This window comes from Vitis vinifera, chromosome 7 (genome assembly GCF_030704535.1).
Source record: "Vitis vinifera cultivar Pinot Noir 40024 chromosome 7, ASM3070453v1".
Lineage (NCBI taxonomy): Eukaryota > Viridiplantae > Streptophyta > Magnoliopsida > Vitales > Vitaceae > Vitis > Vitis vinifera.
Genome location: NC_081811.1, coordinates 10859992 through 10879521, shown reverse-complemented (window position 1 = coordinate 10879521; position 19530 = coordinate 10859992). Strand labels below are relative to the sequence as shown.

General features: G+C 32.2%; 1 protein-coding gene across 8 annotated transcripts; it reads right to left on the bottom strand.

The window, feature by feature from the left end:
• Nucleotides 1-97: 97 nt before the first annotated feature.
• LOC100855158 (uncharacterized) lies at nt 98-15565 on the bottom strand. Of its 8 annotated transcripts, none has more exons than XR_786253.3 (13): nt 15353-15524; nt 12667-12786; nt 12527-12587; nt 12001-12071; nt 7732-7796; nt 7428-7472; nt 7264-7344; nt 6543-6610; nt 2223-2274; nt 842-1002; nt 592-654; nt 344-427; nt 98-258 (listed from the first exon to the last, which is right to left on the bottom strand). XR_786253.3 is itself a non-coding variant. In XM_010654183.3 (12 exons), the coding sequence occupies exons 2-12, from the start codon at nt 12773-12775 to the stop codon at nt 406-408; spliced, it is 798 nt and encodes a 265-aa protein (XP_010652485.1). In that variant the 5' UTR covers nt 12776-12786; nt 15353-15565; the 3' UTR covers nt 98-405. The 8 variants fall into 8 exon arrangements, 5 of the variants coding, with proteins under 5 accessions (XP_010652485.1, XP_010652486.1, XP_010652489.1 ...); XR_002030542.2 differs by having other exon boundaries at nt 588-654; nt 15353-15523; XR_009466031.1 differs by having other exon boundaries at nt 2223-2271; nt 15353-15523.
• Between the last annotated feature and the right edge of the window lie 3965 nt (nt 15566-19530).

Here is a 19530-nt window from a genome sequence, read left to right as displayed (position 1 = left end):
GCAAGGCATGTTTGGAAGACCCTTCCTAAACATTAAAGCATTAAGAGAACATAGATTTTAAGGGTAGATGGAATTCTCAAAACATGGATCAAAGAAGGAAGCAATTTTTTTTTAATTATTATTTTTTAAAAATATCAAGATGATCCTTATTTTGAATAAAAATGTTTATAAAATACAACTGTTCAAACATAAAATTCAATCACATCAACAAGAACTAATTGCTCTCTTCAACGCCTTGTATTGTCCTGCACTTGATCCCTATACAAATCCCAAGCAAGGAGCAATCCAGTGGGAAAAAGCTTTTTGCTGCAAAAATACAATGCAGTCAGGATATGTGTAATACCTTGTTTGCTTGCAAGTTATTTGATGTGACCAGTAGGTGGACAAATTGTGGTCTTCAAGCTCTCATAACACCGGATTGTGAGCTCTGCCAGTCAAGTTGCCAAACAAATAATAAGTTAAGAAAGGTGAAAGGCAAATATGCCAATTCCTAAGTCGAAGTGATGAAACTAGTGGGTGGATCATCAGTTGACAAAAACAGGAGATTAGTAGTAACTATTCATTATTGATTGTGAAGGCTCACACACCTACTTGATCTTTCTAAGTCTGTTCACGTAAGTATAACTGGAAAATGATACAAAAAGCTTCCGGAACCTGCACAATTAAAATCGATATCACTACCAAAGGAAGAAAAATAACCGAGTCAGCCATTTATGTTTAGATCCATCTCGTTGAAGTAGTGAAACCTATCATAAATTTACTAACATTGACAGATAAGGAATTGTACAAGGATTCCATCCCATCATAAAGTTAACTCGGGCATGTGGGGAAGCATACATACCAGACCCATTGGCTCTGGTGTTGGGCCATTGCTAGAAAGCTTTTATGAGGATTCTTGTTAAGCAAGCAATGCATATTTTCACTTGGGTAACACATGGAAGATAAGATGGACAACCAGATATCAATTGGTCCACTATACTTGCGTAATATGTTTGTACTGACCTGAAAAACAATGAGATCAATAAATATGGTAACTGGAAACTCCTGTGGAATAAAATGTCAAAAAGAAGCCCCAGAAAACCTTTGGGAAAAACTCCAAGAAATTATTCAATCCCACAATAAAAATAAATTAAATGAACCATGTTGGATTCCTTGTCTCCTGAGTTTTTTACTAAGCTAGACTGGATCAAAGCCAGGCAGGGGCTAAGGATTACAGTCCAGGCTGGGCCCAGTGTACATCACCTGCCTGGCAGTTTTACGCCCCTAGGCATACTCATACTGGCCATCTAATCAGCATGAAATGCAGCATGCTTGTTTTAAAGGTTGGATTCATGATTTGACATTGCCTTATTTAGGAGAATTACTATAATAACAGATTGCATTAGTAAATAACTTTAGTAATTCAATTTTTTCAATTTCTTTGAACAATTGAAAAGATTTTAAGAGTAATCTCACCAAAGAAGCCAGTATTCAAATCAAATGGTGAGATATCAATCTTTTATAGTTATGCTATTAACTTGAGGCCACCAAGTAGTGGAAATACCTAGAGCAAGTATGCAAATAAATGCTAGATGTTTATCCCAAATGGCTGCATGCTCTGGCTGCATACTCCCTCACAGCACCAAAGCAAATCCACTCAAATGGATTTAGGAAAAAGGGGTGTTTTAACACACACACACAAAAAAAAAAAATGGAAAAAATATTTTACACATTTCTTGTGGATCGATAACTATTTCCATGGCTTCCAGGATTGAATAGTTTTAAAGGGGTGTAATCCAACCTTCAATTTGTTCAGCACATTCTTTCCCTTTCAGTTGGTATAGAGTATAACCATGCAAGAATTTTACAGCTATACCTTCTTCACCTAATCTATGAAAATTATGAGAGGGAGAGACACTAAGGTGGTGTTTGTTTTTTACTTAATTCTAAATAGAATTTTAATGCTTAATAATATTAAGTATTAGATTGTTCGTTTTTTTAATATTCTATTTCTATTAAACATTAAAAAGTAAAGAAAAACCAACACAGCATTTTTTCTATTCAGCAAAACGTTTATAATAAGTTACGAAAAAATAGAAAAACAAACAACTTAAAGTCTGAAAACAAATTGTTTTCAACAAAAAGTTGAAAAAACAAACGCCCTCTAAGTTGATGAAATGCCAACAAAATAGCAAGTGAATAAAAACATGAGGAGAAAAACAAACAAACAAATAAAAACATACAAGTTCCCATGCTTCAATATTTCTCTCTGAAGTATCATGTAAGAGCATCCTGCTTACAGTACAAGAAATGGGAAAAAAAATTAATTTCAGAAAATATTGTAGTGAATACCATCTGCTGACTTTGCAGATCAGTTCAACCAATGTAAGAAACCAATATAGCCCACAGGTTGCAGTTTTGCATCATTAGATTTTAGATTTTTGATTATATAAGAGTTTTTTCCTTTTTAACTTTCAATTTTCACTTAAAAAGAAAGAAAAGGAAAAGAATAAGAAGAAAAAAAAAATTATTCAACAAAAAGGATGGCACTAGGAAGTGTGTCATCACATATTACAGTAAGTTAAGGAACATTAAAAAATCATCAGAACTCAAACAATCATAATGGAAACCACAAAACTGATCATTTGATCAAATGATACTAGGTAGCATAGAAATTATACAAACTACTACCATACCCATGTTAGCAAAAATTTGGTGAATCACTACAACTCAACTACTTAAAACCAACCAATATGGCTTGAAACAGTTAATCTTGCATCGCCCATGGATTAGGTTCAAAGTATACCATGGAACTTTATCCAAGAGAAGTTTGCACAGGTTTAAAATACTAGAACAGTTATAGAACCAGGGAACTTTATCCTAAAACTTGAGATCGGCTTTAAGAATCAAAGTATGATCCATCAAGGTTTGAGATTATACCCACAAGCTGTGCAAATTAAGTTATTGATAACCCAAAGGTAACCAAGGATGAAAATGTAGATTTCAATGGAAACATCAGTGGTTCGATTTTATGGAAATATTGATATCAATATTGGTTAAAATGTTTAAATCATGAAATTGAGGTCAAAACATGGAAATTTTAGACAAAATTTTGAGAAATGATAACATAATCAATAATGCACAAATTAAATTGGTTTTTTTTTTTTTAATAAAATAAGATATGTATAATAAAATTAGTATCATTTGTTAATAATATAATGTGTGTTGATAACAAAAAAGACTTTGAGAGTGAATAGCTGATACTGAAGTAAGATAAAAAAAAAAATTTCAATAAATTTCAATATTTGAAAACACATTACATTTAATACTGAAATGATAACCTATGTGCCTAGAAGATAATTGACGACAATCAAATACTATCTTGGTCTAAACAATATTAGTACCATGTGATGGAGTTTGCATAATTTTGCATGTAGTTATGAACATGCCAAACATAGGTCTTGATTCCTTTCCACTACTTCTCCATGAATAGGAAATTGTGAGTCCACTCAAATGTTTATTTGAATTTCTCCTTGTGCCATATTAGGAACTCTATATGACATTTCTCGAGAAGAAGAATCAAAGATCCCCTGACTACCATATGTTAATCATTGTCTATGACTATAAGGATGATAACCTTGAGGTTGAGCCCCATTAAATGAGTCACTACAATGAGTCCCTACACTCATGAATACAAAACTCAGGGAAAGGAACTCCTCAACATATGATGGTAGCCTTACATGCTTAGCACCATGTCTCCTCATATATTGCTTCCCAACAACTCCTATGTCTAGACCTACTCCTCCACACCCATGGTCTTAGTGTTGTGTGCAACATATATGGTCAGCTTCACCAATAAATGGGCTCAATTGTTGTTGACTTATGTCCTATTGCCCACAATCCCCTCCATAATTTCCTCTATCATCTCCTTTCCATGTTGATATTTTCCCAAAAATATTAGGAAATATCAATAATATTTTGGCACATGTAGTGTTCTATCATTCTCATATTAGCAATATGGAGATTGTGACAAAATTTTGACAATTTATTGGCACTATTTTAAAGAGATTTTGCAGATTTCAATTTTAATCCACCTCCCATGATGGCCCTTTCATATAGGCAATAATATCAATTTCTTCATCCTTAGTGGCAATGGATTAACCAAACACTTTAGTCATCCTTAGTGGCAATGAATTAACCAAACACTTTAATGGCTCAGGTCAAATTCCACATTCGTGGCGCAAACTTTTTTTGGAGGGAGTTGATCTAAGCCTTATATGGCACGATCCCTCATTCCAAGTTGAGTAAGGCAGATTTGATGGATGGAGTCATTGAATCTCTTACAAGAACCAATCTATTGTTTACCTTCCACAAAAATTTCAAAAGCAGAAGGGTAGTGAAGCTCCTTCAAGGCCCAATTGTTTGCCATTAGGAATATGACTTTGAATCAATACCATGGCAATGGCAATGCTAGGATGTGATTATGTTTGTATACTAGGATGTGTTACGCTTTGTGAGTAAGAATGGTGTTATTACCTGTTTTATTATAGGTATTTTTATGTTTACATTTTTTTTTTACATAAGCTTTTGTGGATCTATCAACTACTATTACTTCATTATTATTATTATTAATCGAATACAAAATCTCATTGCCATTAAATGATTAAGTACAAAGAAGGATGGGAAGTCCTTCCCCTATAACAACCTTACAACACTAGATCAAAAATTAGGAAGGGCTATAAAATGATACCCTCTTGGAGTTAGAAAATCACACAGAAAAGAGATCAAATATTTTAGTCCCCTCTTTATTAATGAATCCATTTCTTGATCAACTAAGCAAGGAATTCAACAAAAGGAGCACCCCACTTTGAGGCAAAATCAAAATTAGTGACAACCCCCATCTAGCTTCCATGAACCTCTTCTGTTTCACTTGTTATTTTGTGAAAGATGATACAAAAATCCGCTTTTGGGGGGACTTAGATTAGGTGATAAATCCCTTACTGAGCAGTTCCCAAACATCTATAGAATAGTGAGGTTGAGAAACTCTATTATTCCCTCAGTGCCGGCTTTCTCCTCCCTCTCTATACCTCAGAACTTCAATTTTTTTCATAACCTCTTAGAGCAAGAAGTTGAGGAGCTAGCTTGTCTAATGTCTGCTTTAGCACATAGTCTATTTGCCACCCACTTTTCCTAACACAAAAGCTTGGTCCTTGACATCCTTGGGATTGTCCTCAATTAGTACCATTTTTAATGCCATCTCTGCTTCGACCAATTTAAATCCTTTTATTCCTACAAATTTTATTTAGAAATCCAAAGCTCTAACAAAAGTGAAGGCCTTTGCATGGCTTGTGGAAAATAAGAAAGTTAATACTAATGACTTGCTTTGATAGAAAAGACCATACAAAGTGCTTAGTCCAGATTGGTGTGTTATATGCAAGGGGAGTAGGGAGTCTACAAATCATGCTTTTTTACATTGCTCTATTGCAATGACGTTATGGCGTAGATTGTTCCAAGTTGCAGGAATTGATTGAGTTTGACCTACAAAGGTGGAGGACATGTTGATTATATCGTTTAAAGTTTTTGGGGGACTTCCTCAAGGTAGAACACTTTGGCACATTACTAGCCTCACTTTGATTGGACCATTGTGTGGGAAAGGAACGCAAGGATTTTTGAGGATAAATAGAGGACCTTAGAATCAATTTGGGACTTTTTCTATTTCTATTATTTACAATGGGCTTCTATCAATGAAGCTTTTGCAGACATCCAATTGAGCCTTATTATGCTAGATTGGAACCTAGTTTGCAAGACCATGGGATATAACTATAGGTAAATCTCCCTCTACCAAAAGATTAAAAAGACCTTCAACTTTGGCTATCTTCAAGCCTTCCAAAAAAGCTAGTCTCTTCCTTAATGGCTAGGTCCTCTGCAGCATGTTCAAGAACACTCATACCAGTATTCCAAGATGACCTGTTAGCCAATTCCTATTTGTCCTAAATCACCCAGAGTACATCCGCCAAAATTCAGTTTAACAACACCCACGGGAAGAGGTATCCAAATAGGTAGTGTCTCCTTTGACAACCTAGTACATTTGCACATTAGGTTCTAATCTAGATAATGCTTACAGGACTGCCCTCAGATGTTACAAAAGTCAATACCTAGAGGGATGAAGAGAAATAGAATTGATCCCACTGTCTTAAAGGCTCTCCATCTATTTGCAAAAATCCTTGCTTTCCTTTCCCATAAAATTTCTTCTGCATGACCATGTGATTACATTAGGCATGGTCATAAAAATGAATAGAAAAGCACTTACATACCACTCATAACCAATAATGGTTATGCTAGAATTATTCAGCTACATCAACTACCATTTTGTCATAAATAGTAGCTACTCTCTGTTTTGGGGAAATTTCTTCTATATAACCATGGGATTATAGTAGCCATTGATTTTGCATAGTAAACTCATCCATAGATTTGAAATCATTATCGCATGTACCATGATTGAAGTGGTTCTTTGAACATAACAAGTTTATAAATGGAATTTAAAAGTAAAAAAATCAATTTACCATAACCCTCGATGCACGTCAATATGATTGCAATGGCCTGAAACACCATAATCATCGAAAGTAATTATCTGAAAGAACAATATGAAAACAGAAGTTTAGAAACATAAAACAAAATTAGTGTAGAAGATAGAGATAAATGTCGTAATGGAATGAAGTAAAACATCTAGCCAATCAATAATACCAAGTAGCATTATTTAAAATCTAAATCTTTGCATTAGGATAAATTGAATTTAATTAGAGGTTATCATGAATTCAACCTAGTTTAATACCAATCACTTAAAATTATAGGTTAAACCCAGTTTAATGCTAATTACATTTAGTTAGTGCCTCATGGCTAGGGAAACATAAGAGTTGCTAGACAATTAATTTTCCTAATATATATAATCAAATAAATTGACATTTTTGTAAGCTATCATTTGCATATTTTTTATGTTCTTACTTTATCATAAACAATTATAAGATCTTAGGCCTAGGAAATCACATAATTGTCCTTTTACACCATCTCAAGTTTCAAAAGTTCGAGTTAGATCCTTGTGATTTTGGATTAATTTATGAATTTGAGATTCAGGGTTTGACACACTCCTTGTTGCAACACCATCAAAAGCTAAAAGGTTGAAGACCCTTTAACAATGCAAGAATTCATGTCCATATGATAGATAGTGAATAAACTCACTGTGGGCTAAGGAATAACCTAACTAGCAAATGGAAAGCAAGATCTTACTGTGTCAATGGCATGAGAAATAACTTCCTCTTCAATGATCTTTGCCAGTAAAGCATGATTCCACACTTTCCCAAAACCATCCTAATAATGGCACTCAAGTCAGATTATATCCAAACTTATACCTCAAGATGTATTTCAAACCATACTACCAGTTAAGGTGGAACCTGGAAATCTGGGTGGTCCAGGATCTTCACTTGTTGAAGTGGAACCTGCATATAGAAGTTAAAATGAAACAAAATAATAGGGTAATTACTGGATGATTTTTTTTTCAAAGCTTACAGCTGAACTACTCTATGTCCTGTGAGCACCTATCTTTGGTATGAATGCAAAGCCGGATAAATAAACTCAGGAGCAATGAAAACATAAAAAACTAGGTGAAGATGCATATAGAGAAGCTTGGATTTTTAGCTGCCAGAATGGTGCTGGGAAAATACAAAACATGCATTGTTCTTTTGACCTATTATGCACCTTCAGAATTGCACTAGCCTGGTAGAGCTCTTCTTTTCTAATATTTCCCATGCCATCTGCATTGCCTACATAACAAATAAAACTGATGGAAAAAAAAATCCATAAAACAATATATCAAACATATCATAGAATGGAAGATGTTATTCAATGTGCCCCTGTTTTAACTTCCTCAAAAAAAGATGCATTAGAAAGTAAATGTATAGCTAATATAGGTGTACACTTTTCTTTGGATGGGCGTGACTACTAACACTTCAAATACCCCAAGAAAGAAAAAAGAGTGAAACAAATAGCAAAAAGAACCACTCAACAGGAAATCCTTCCCCCCGGTTAGCACTTTACTAAATTAGGCCAGAATTGTGGGATCAAAATCCTCTAAAACAGTAAACTGCATGTTTTCCACCAGTTGCAATTCAAATCGCAATCCCCATATAAAGTGCCACTGAGACAATAATTGGAAATAAAATATCTCGTACATAAGTGAAAACCACGAATTTTACAGTTTCTCTTATCATGAATGACCTACAAACTATCAAAGGAAAAATAGCTGAAATAACTAGTAGGTTCCTGTTGTGTGATAATGGATTTCACATTATTATTGTACAATCCAAAGTAAGAGGATAATCTTTTTATAGGCAAACAACAGATAATAAAAGTGCCAACAAAAGACAGCGCACCCTCTATACACAGGAAGTACGCAAGAGGCACTAGAGGGGGAAAAATAAAAAATAAAATATAAATAAAAATAAAAACAAACAAACAAGAACAAACATGCTAGCCAAAAAACAGCAAGCTAAATGTCATAGACTGTTTGTCTGGTGTTCATGACTATAGCGAAAGTATTGATCAAGACTAGTATGTTGACTGATTTGAGCATAATAAAATGGGAATTGCTCCAGGGAAAGGGCATGAAAGTGGTGTTGGAAGCTTTTTCAAAGTTCAGGCAGGCCAACCTGGTTAAGTTTGGGGAGCTTGTCGCTAGTCAAGGACTTGACAATAAAGAGGAGCTTGGCCACTCCTACATAAATTGATCGAGAGCTAGAGTCGTTCCCCTGATGAGTCCATGGCAGGACAAAACCAATCAGCATAGAGCATTTGAAATGGATGGCATGCAGACTAAGCCCCTTGATTCATGCCCACAAGGGTTGCTACATGGGCCGTGCCGCTATCAGAACGAGACAGAAGGTCAAGCATAGCAGTGTTCCCTTCTAACAATCTTTGGCCAAAGAGTTATCTCCCTGATGGCAATACAAGTAGCCTATGAAGCCTCATGTTTCAACAGTGGAAAGATTGGCATTGTGGCGTGTAGCGAAGCTACACTTATGAGGACCTATGAGGGAATATGGGTGCCTCTAGATTGCAAGGTGTCGCTGGTTATTCTAGTAACACATAGGGGTGTCGCCTACTAAGGGTGGAAGTTCGTGTCTAGGTGCACACTTCCGGGGAGTTACTGGGTTAACAGTTCCGAGGTGTTACTAGGTTAACACTTTCGGGGTGTTACTGGGTTAATACAACGAGTGGATGTCGCATCCTGGGTGAGTGGATGTCCCCTTCGGCCCATTTGGTATAAACAGCGGACCTTTGGTGATTGATGGCTCATGGGAAGCAGCAACGTTTGAGGGCATCATTTGGCAAAGACATAAACCCCTGCACGAGGGCGTGCAAGAGATTGGGTGGGGGAGAGTGTCACGAACTGTTTGTTTGGTGTCCATGACCGTAGCGAAGGTGCTAATCAAGACTAGTATGTTGACTGATTTGAGCGTAATGAAATGGGAATTGCTTCAAGGAAAGGGCGTGTAAGTGGTGTTGGAAGCTTCTTCAAAGTTCAAGCACGCCGACAGGTTAAGTTTGGAGAGCTTGTTACTAGTCAAGGACTTGATAATGGAGAGGAGTTTGGCCACTCCTACACAAATTGGTCAGGAGCTGGAGTCGTTCCATTAATGAGTCCATGGCAAGACAAAACCAATCAACATAGGGCAATTGGAATGCATGACGTGCAGACTAAGCCCCTTGATTCATGCCCACAGGGGTCACCACAAGGGTCGTGCTACTGCATTGGAACTTTAGGCCCGTGACATAAAGCTAACTATTCCTACTTGAGATTATCTAAGAAATTCAACAATCTAAAATTCTCAATCCCCAATAAAGCTCTAGACCACTCCAACAAGGTTCTAACAAAGCTCTCCTAATTTTTAATCAAGAAACTTTGTCATTCAATATTTGATCATTATGCTGTCTCTAAAAGCATCAAAACAAGCAAAAGGAAGCCATATGTTACACTTTCTGCTACTTATCCAAACCTTGAACCTTCTATCCCATCAGGAGATCTTTAACTGAATCTAGAAACATCCATTGCAATCCAAAATTGCCAATTAGAATGCGATTTTCTGATTCTTCATTAGTTTAACATTAGACTACATCCGTTCATCATCATCCACACCTCATAAGGAGTTCAATGGTTGAGATCTTCCTCCATGTCATTCCTAGACAACAAAACATGTTGTCAATGGAGCATAGGTACCTCAAACTTTTGGGCCAAGGGACAAACAATGTTTTCAAAACTGAACTAGTCATTGAATCAAAAAAGTTATTGACCACAGTTCATTAGTCAAATCGGTGGTTCAACCACAGTCAAACCATGATATCCACATGACTTCATAAATATATAATTTATACTGTTATTAAAACTAATAATAACTATAATAAATTAAGAATATATGCAAATACATAAACAATTTAAAAGCTTAGTAATATTTTATTGTTTCATCTTTAGTATTAAATTAAATCATGAACAAATAAATATAAATGTATTAATAGTTTAATTTTATTAAATAAAACAATGTATAGTATGTAAGCTTGAACATATATTCAAGATAGATGAAAATTTCCATTATTTAATTTTATCTACATATCAAAGTTATACATCCTATTATTTTATAATTTTAAAAATTATTACATTGTTTAACTTATATTATTTTCATACTTATCATTACAAAAATAAATGTGGAATTAAATATTCATGTTTATTTGAGCAAAAATTTAAAACATCCAATTATATATATATATATATATACAACATTATTTTACAAAAGTGGCTCACTGGCCAACCCTTGGCCTGCAATAACATCCTTTTGCATAAATTAAATCGAGAAACATAGAATTGGACTCATGTGGGCATAATGGGGAGTGGCCTAATGCCATCCATTTTTGCATAATGGAAACTAGAGAGTGACCTAATGGGCTTTAGGTTTGAAACGGGTCACCCCAGTGTCCCACACCGGAAACTAATAGAGTTGATAAGGGCTTTAAATTAATTCTTGAAAGATGAGGTTACAGCACATGTGAGCCACAGTGAAGAATTGATTAGATAGTTGGTTAGTGGACCTTGGTCTTAATCTTGTTTCAGTGCAATTTCCATTTTAGCTCAAAGCTACTCCACCCTTTTTGGTAAAAAATTCTCTATCCCATCCCACATCGAAAACAAATAGGCTTGATGTGATCTTTAAATTAAATCTAAAAACAAGCATCTATAACACGCATGAGGCGTATGGAGAGTGGCCTTTTGAGTTCAAATTTGCTCTACTGCTTGCGAACTCATAACATAAATGAGCTCCATTAATAGATCCACCTCCCATATCTCTCAATTCTAAAAATATCTTCCAAAATGAGGGGAACAATGGCCCCCATCCTCCCATAAACTATCATTCTAGCATATCTAGCAGAGGCTATACTTAAAAGCAAAGGGAAAGCCTTTTATAAAGAGCACTACACTCATCTGTCTAACCCGAACCTAGTCCCGAGCCTATTCTTGACCAGAATAGAAATTCTAAGGTAGAATTCTCCTCATTCTCCTATAATATCTTTCCACAATCCCACATGAAGGTCTCAAGTTCATAATGGAGACAGGACTCAAGTTCATAGAATCATTAACAGAAATTTAAACCAATCAATCTGACATGATCCAATAAAGACACTCAAACATTTGATGAGAGCTTCAACTTTCTCTATGTTCAGTAGCAAGATGCATAGCATGCTAAGTGTGAAACAAAAGTTCATAATGGAGACAGGACTCAAGTTCATAGAATCATTAACAGAAAAGTGTATTCCAGTGGAATTTGATGCATCGCAGATAGGTACCTTTTTTTTATGAGAAAATGGCAGATGGGTACTTCAAATAATACAATACAACTAAAGATAAGAGATTCACATAAAACCATATCTAAATGGCCAAAAATTCAAAGATTGAATCACAAGTCAACAACAGTGCATTACCAGTTGACATGCATAATAAATGAAGATTATGCCCCCTTGAATTCAGGAAAGTTATTGTTGGAGAAAAGAACCTGCAGTAATGATAAATAAGTTCTCAAACAAACACAGGATCACACAACATATAAAAATTGATTAACTCCCATAATAACAAACACAACAAATATGCATGTCATACCAGAAATAAATCAAATAAGTACAAGTGGAACATGAAAAACTGACCTTACTCTTAAAAAGAGAAAAAATCCTAGCATTTCAGTCGGAGTTTATAAGCTACTGAAGCCAACTAGTATTAACATCACATAGTGTAGTGTTTATTTAAAAACATAATCATACTACACCATTATAAGACTTATAGGACTGAGTATGGATACATTACTGATGTTCCAGAAACCTAATTGTAGTAGATAGGATAAGATTACAAAAAGTTGCAAACTAGACTGTCAAGCAATAAAAAAAAAAATTCATGCAATTATTAAAGAAAAAAAAAAGAGAGAATTTGTCTGTGTATATGGATTTTAAAGCTTACATAGACTCATCATCAGGATGGGCAATAACCAGCAAGACATTTCTCTTTTGAAGAACCTCTCCTGATTTTGGTAAGTAAAATTTATTAAAACAAACAATAAAAACCAACAATAAGGAAAATCTTATAAGGATTTTTCCCACCATTATTCAAGAAGACAGTCTTGGATGGCGAGAATGATGCTTGGCGAGTTTTACATAGAGAAGCTACCCAAACTAAAACAACTGATATGATAATCAAGAGCCACGCCATCTATCCCACACCTGAAAACTATGAAAAATTAAAATTAAAAGATAAAAAATTAACAAAAAAATAACATAAATTCAGATTAATATTTTACATTGTTGTATCTTATTATAATATTACTTATAATCAAATTGAAAACATTGAGCTTGTCTGGTAGTGGAAATGAGAATAGTTTTTTGTATGTCAAAACAAAAGAAAATGAAAATTACACAAAAAACACATTTCATAGCATGTTATCCACATAATTTTCTACAAACATTTCTTCAAAAAAGGTTCACATAAAATGAAATTAGGAAAAAAAATCCAAATAGAAGGAGAATGAGAAAAGAGGGGGAAAAATAAAAAAAATAAAAAAATAATCATCATATTCGTATTCATTATAAAAACAACTGAAATGATTAATGATTATCAATTCCAATTTCTTAAAGGAACTTGAAAGAAAAAATTGTTAAGCTATCATATTCATATCTACAGGTCAAAGGATTTAGATCATTGAATATGCATGAGGAGCTAAGTCATTGAATAAAGAGTTAAAAATGGGATCAAAATACAAATAATAGGATCCAAAAACATATACATGATACTATTAATACCATTAATTGATAATGTCTTTTTAATAGATTCGGAAAAAAAAAAAAAAGGTAGACTTGGGTGCTCAAACTAGACCCAAACAATTAATCCTCTTGTATTGTTGACAAGTTGCTGCATCAGTCATTGATCCATGAATTGGGGGTAGGCAGTTACGTCACCATTATCCTGTGATTGAGAATGGCTCTTCACTGTGACCAGCCACAAAGGTACTTGATGAATATATAGCTGGCACAAATAGAATATAGCAAGACACTCACTTGTCGTATGTGAAGGACACCTAGCACCTGCTTATTCTGCTATGCTTTACTACCATTTTGTGGTTATAAATTTTCCATATGTCCTTATTGTAAACCAGCATACATAGGAGTGTGCAGGTATATAGCTTGATGGATGACTAAAGAGGGACACTTAGGGCTACATATGGAAGCACCTGGCAACTATTTAAGGCAAATTACAACTTGTTATGCATAATAATACTACCTTAAGCTAGTTTATAAAAGATAGGGATTAATCCTCAGTATGGGGGACTGATCTCCTCTTTATGGACTTGTGGACTGTTGCATTTTTATTTTTTTTTTTGATAGGTAAATAAAAGAAATATATTAGGAGCGCAAAAGGTGCACTTATAGAAAGGCCTCAATGGAGACCCTATATATTGGTCTAAACCATGAAAAGAGCCACCCACTACCGCACAGACCAGCAGGTTTACCATGCCTTAACAATTAACAATTAAAACTAGAGAGCCTGATGGACAAGATGTTGTAATTTTTTACCAGAAACTAAGGCGATTGGACCAACTTTTATCTATAAGGGTATGAAGTATTGGGCAGATATAAGATTGGTTTGTTCAGCTAATTTTGAACAAGAACTGGAATACCTGCAGGATTGGTTGCAGAAGATTGACACAGGTTTCAATAGCAATCAGCATTCTAAGACAGACCCGACATTTTTTGGTATACCTAACTGGGCTTCATTAAATTGAAAGAACACGGCCAGTTTATTAAACCTTGGTTCATGTTGGGACTTGATTCCAGCAACAACTGGAAATGGTGGTAGTTGATCTTTAGCTATTGGTCCATCCAAACTCTGGGTTCAACTGAAACTAGAAATGAGGATGAATAACTTCCATATATGTCTGCAGTGTTGCACCACCGCATAAAATCTTCAAAAGTATTCTCTGATTTTCATGGCCGAAGAATTTGATTCCGTTCAACTGTGCTGGAATTTTAACCCAGCCCACAATGCAAGTAGCCATTAATTAGTTTATCTTTAATGCTATATCTTCCTCCATTAAACTGAAATTTATTGGGGTTTCCAGGCAGTTTTGTTGAAAAGTTGGGTTTGAAAAAGAACAAATTGAATGTTGACTTAAGCAGTCTTACATTACAAGTTCATTAATCAGTCATTCTTTACTTTCAGCAATCTGCAAAACATTACCAAGTCTAGCCAACAGAGAGATCGTAATAACAATAACAATAAAAATAAATATACAAAACACCAAGACAATGGGTGAACAATTCAGCTGATAAGCATTGAGTTCACACAAGGATGCAGCTGAAACAACAATTTACAAATTTGATTCACTGATCAAGCCCAGAGTCGACCAAAATAGAAAATCCCCCAAATCAAATAGGTTCGGAAATTAACCCAACTGCTGAAAATCAAGCATTTTGACCAAATAAAATAACAAAATACTTTCAATCAAACCAAGACATGCAATCTCTTTGACAAAAATAGCATCTAAAGAACCAAAAACCCATCTCACATCTTACTTAAAAATCAAAGGAACTTTCCATCAAAGTCTCAAAAATCAGATTCCTCTAACATTGCAAACAAAAATACACAAATCAAATGCAAAAAAGAAGAAGAAAAACCTAGAAAATCAAAAAAGAGAAAAACCTCAAAGTCAGACGAAATCTCCACGAAGAAGACGAAAAAATGGGACAGAAATAATAAAAGATGGGAAGAAAAACATGATAGAAAAACCCTAACCTGAGAGACGGGTCTCTTCTTTGTCAAGTCTCTACGTTCCGAACACTAGGAACCCCTTCTCTCTGTTGTCCACAGGCTCGCAGAGCAAGGAACCTTCTCTATCGTCGACGGTTCTTTTCATTTTTTTAAATTTTCTTTGGTTTTGAAAAACTATAGGGAACAGGTGAATGTTCCCTAAATGATGTGTTTTTATTAAATCTTGTTTTTAAAAGCTATTTACCAAACATGTAAAACAATTTAAAACCTAGGGCCGGTGTTTTTAAAAATTGTTTTCAAAATAGATAACAAAAAAAACAGTTTTTAAAAATTTTTAAAAAACAATAGTGTTTCACAAGATGTTTTAAAAAATAATTTTTAAAATAAAAATCAAAAAATCAAAAAGCTTGTTTGGATGAAAAAAATTGTATTATTTTTAAAAAATTGTATTATTTTAAAAAAATAATATCTTACTTTTATTTTATAAAAAAATTATAAATTTAATTTATAATAATATGAAATCAAATTGAAGTTAAGTCTATTGAAAAAATAAAAATTAAATCTACAATTTTGTATGAGTTAAAGATAAATAATTTTTTAAAATTATAAAATGATTTTTTTTTTATTTTAGTGAAACAAAAATTTCTTTAAAAATAATTTTAATCCTCATTTTTAATACAAGTTAAATAAGAATTTTAATTATTTTTTTGTTTGAACATGGTTTTTTATGTTTTTTTTAAGTATTACAAGATAAAAATAATTTTAATATTCATTTTTAACACAAGTCAAATAAGTATTTTAATTAATTTTTTTATTTCTTATTTGACCATGATTGCATATGCTTGTTTTTTGAAATTGTTTTTAAGTTAAAAAACAAAAAAAAAATGTTTTATAAAAGGATATTTAGCAAGTTGTTTTTATAAAAGGATTTTAAAAATAAAAAAATAAAAAACAAAAACAAAAAATAAAAAGACTTGTTTGCATAAATTGTTTTTTCTAAAAAAAAATTGTTTTGATTTTATAAAAACATTTTTAATTCAATTTAAATAATATTAATTAATTAAATTTAACTAGAGTCATATTGAAAATGAATATATTTTTTAATTACAAATTTTATTTAAAATAAATAGTTTTTAATAAAACATAAATAGAAATATTATAATAAAATCATAAAATTATATTTTTAGTAGAAAATATACTATTTTATTATATGTTAGAAACATATTAACATCTTTGCATTTTTTTTGTTAAAAATAAATAATACTAATTATCATTTATCAATAGTGTTTTATTTAAAATGAATAATGAATAAAGTTTTGTTTTTTAATATATAAATGAGCTAAGTTTTTTATTACACATGCACACATTTAATACTTAATTTTGAACATAATATGTTATAATGTTTTGATTTAGTTTACAATTAATTGAATCGGTATTTTTTATTATAAATTATTCTTAAAAATTAAAGGATTTATTAAAGAATTTAAATTATTGATTATGTGTTAATTTATAATCTATTCACCTAGTGAGAAAATTTTAAAAAGAAATAGTATTTATTTTTTGCTCTTTAACACCCTATAAAAAAATTAAATATATTATATTGGAAGATAAAATGCCATATAAAGAAAATATCTCATCATGATAAAAATAAAAATATTAAATAACTACATTTAAAAAAAAATTATTAGTGAAGAATTTTTATATGATATTTTCATAAATAGAGTAGAATACAATTATTTACAATAATTAGGACATTAGAAATTATATAAATATTGTAAAATTGGTGTGAAGTAGGAAAATAAAATTGCTCTTTATAATTGTGAAATTATGTACATGTTTGGTAACTGTTTTTGAAAATAGCTATAAAAAATAATTTTTGAAAACTATTTTTATAATGTTTTGTAAAACACAAATTTGTTTGGAAACCTAAAATATTTTTAACATATTTTTAATATTTTAAAATACTTTTAAAAATTATTTGTATGTTTAATATTTTATTTTTAATCATTTTACATGTTTTTATAATTATGTTTTAAAATAACCCATAAAAAACAAGTAAAAATAATAGAAAACAACTAAAAGTTATTTCTCTAAAAACACCATGTTTTATGTTCTTAATAACATAGACATAAAACATTTTTTGGTTATTAAACGTATTTTTCTATTTTTTATTTTAAAGAATAGAAAACTATTTTTGAAATAGTTACCAAATAAAACCTATTTGATTATTTTTAATGGTAGGAACAATGTGGAGTAGGCTTTGGCTCCATCTCAAAATTTTCAAAGATTATTAAGAACATATAAGAGAAACAAATAGAAATTTTGACTCTTTAAAAAAATTAAATTTTAAAAGCTAAAAAATATTTTTAATTAAACAAATAATACTTATCCTTAATTATTAATGATAGTTAATTGGGAGAATTATGATTTCAGGTGTGAAAAGTGGTGTAATTGTGGTAAAAGACAAAAATTTGTAAAAAGTGATAAAAAAAAAAAAGTCCATAACAAGTAAAATTATAATATGCTAAATCATGATTCTCCTTATTTTAAATTGTTTGATTGATTGAATTATTAAAAATCTATTATTTTCATATTTATTTGAGTTTCTTTCACCATATTTTCATGCACATTAAATATTGAAAATTATTGGAAAATATAAAATATTCTATAAAAATTAAAGGGCTTATTAGTAATATTTCAAAAGGAAATAGAAATTTAAAAAGGAAAATAAAATAAAATAAAATATTTTATGCAAAGATTTGAAGTTAATTTTACTATTATGGTATCAAATATTTTTTATTTTTAAAAAAATTTGACATGTAATATGGTTACCATAATTAATTTCTTTTATTAAAAATAAAACAATGATTAAATGGCTTTCTCTTCAAATTTATATATGGAATAAAATTAAATAATAATTATATTAATGTGGTATTTACTTAATATTTTACGACATTATACATAGGATTTAGAAGTAATAGAAAAATGAATGATTTGAAAATGAAAAAAGAAATTAAATTAATAAAGTTAAATATCTATAGTGCTTACATAAATTAAAATATTTGAAATTAATATTATCGTCATAGTAAAAAAGTTTTGAATAACATTTTCCCCAAATGCCTAAAAGACAAAGTAAAATTCGACCTTCGAACTATAGTTGCCATGGCATTTGTAAGAACAATTTCACCATTGAAGCCCACTTCAATTTGGCAGTTACCCACCTTACAAAACATTGATCCTAACAGAAAACCAAAACATTTTGGAGAAGCAAATTACATTATGCATTACTTTAGGCGAACTCCGCATCCTGATCAGCTATGGACTTACTAGAGCTACTACGCATCTTAGAATTGGGGGAAGGCATCTAGACACCTAAAAGAAGGCATAAATTAATGTATGGATCTTCTTCGTAAAGTAACAGAAGACATGAAAATCACTAAACCTTGGTTTGTGAGGTTTGTTTTCCTTTGTTTGATGATACAGGGCTATATGATACAGGGCATGGTTGATGGTGGCCTTGAGAGCCCAATCGTGTCACTAGAGTTAGGATAGGTAAGGTGACCTTTAATGAAAAACCTGACATCGTAGCAAGAATAACATCAAATTTGCACCAGGAAGAATATAGTTGTTCTACTGTTATACTTTTATTATTACTTAATCATACAAGTACAGGCAATTTGGTAAAAAATTGGAATCACAAAACATGCCACTTCTCGTCTATGTTTACAAAATTTACCCAAGTGATGGTGGTAGGAATCAATAATATACATCTTAAGTTACATATACCAAACTAAGATTCTCAAAAGCGGGTCCAATTGTAGATTTTCACTTTAAATTCTAAACCGCATTCTTCTAAATAAGGATCCTTTTGTAGCAAGTACCTCAGTTTCTTGGTAGAGTCGACATTCACAAACTTATATTTGCACCAAAATCAGTTTTGCTTGCTAACAATATCAAGACCCAACCATTCCCAAAAGACAAGATTATTGATAATGGGTGTCTCCACTCGAGGATAACTTGGAGGGGTGTAGACCCTTCTTTTTAGAGGATAGTTTTTTTGTTTTACTATTATTTTATTATTTTTTAAAGGGAATGTTGTTCTTGGCTTTGCACGGTGGGGATCACCATTTTTTTCTTTTCCGACCTGGAGACCCACCAAGCTCCCAAACATAGTGCCGGAACCCAGCCCACACTAGTAGGTG

Coding starts and splice junctions, on each gene's coding strand:
- LOC100855158 (XM_010654183.3), bottom strand. CDS start 12,775: ATGGCGTGGCTCTTGATTATCATATCAGTTGTTTTAGTTTGGGTAGCT. Junction 12,588..12,666: donor GACTGTCTTCTTGAATAATG/GTGGGAAAAATC, acceptor TACCAAAATCAG/GAGAGGTTCTTCAAAAGAGA. Junction 7,345..7,427: donor TGGACCACCCAGATTTCCAG/GTTCCACCTTAA, acceptor TGCCATTATTAG/GATGGTTTTGGGAAAGTGTG.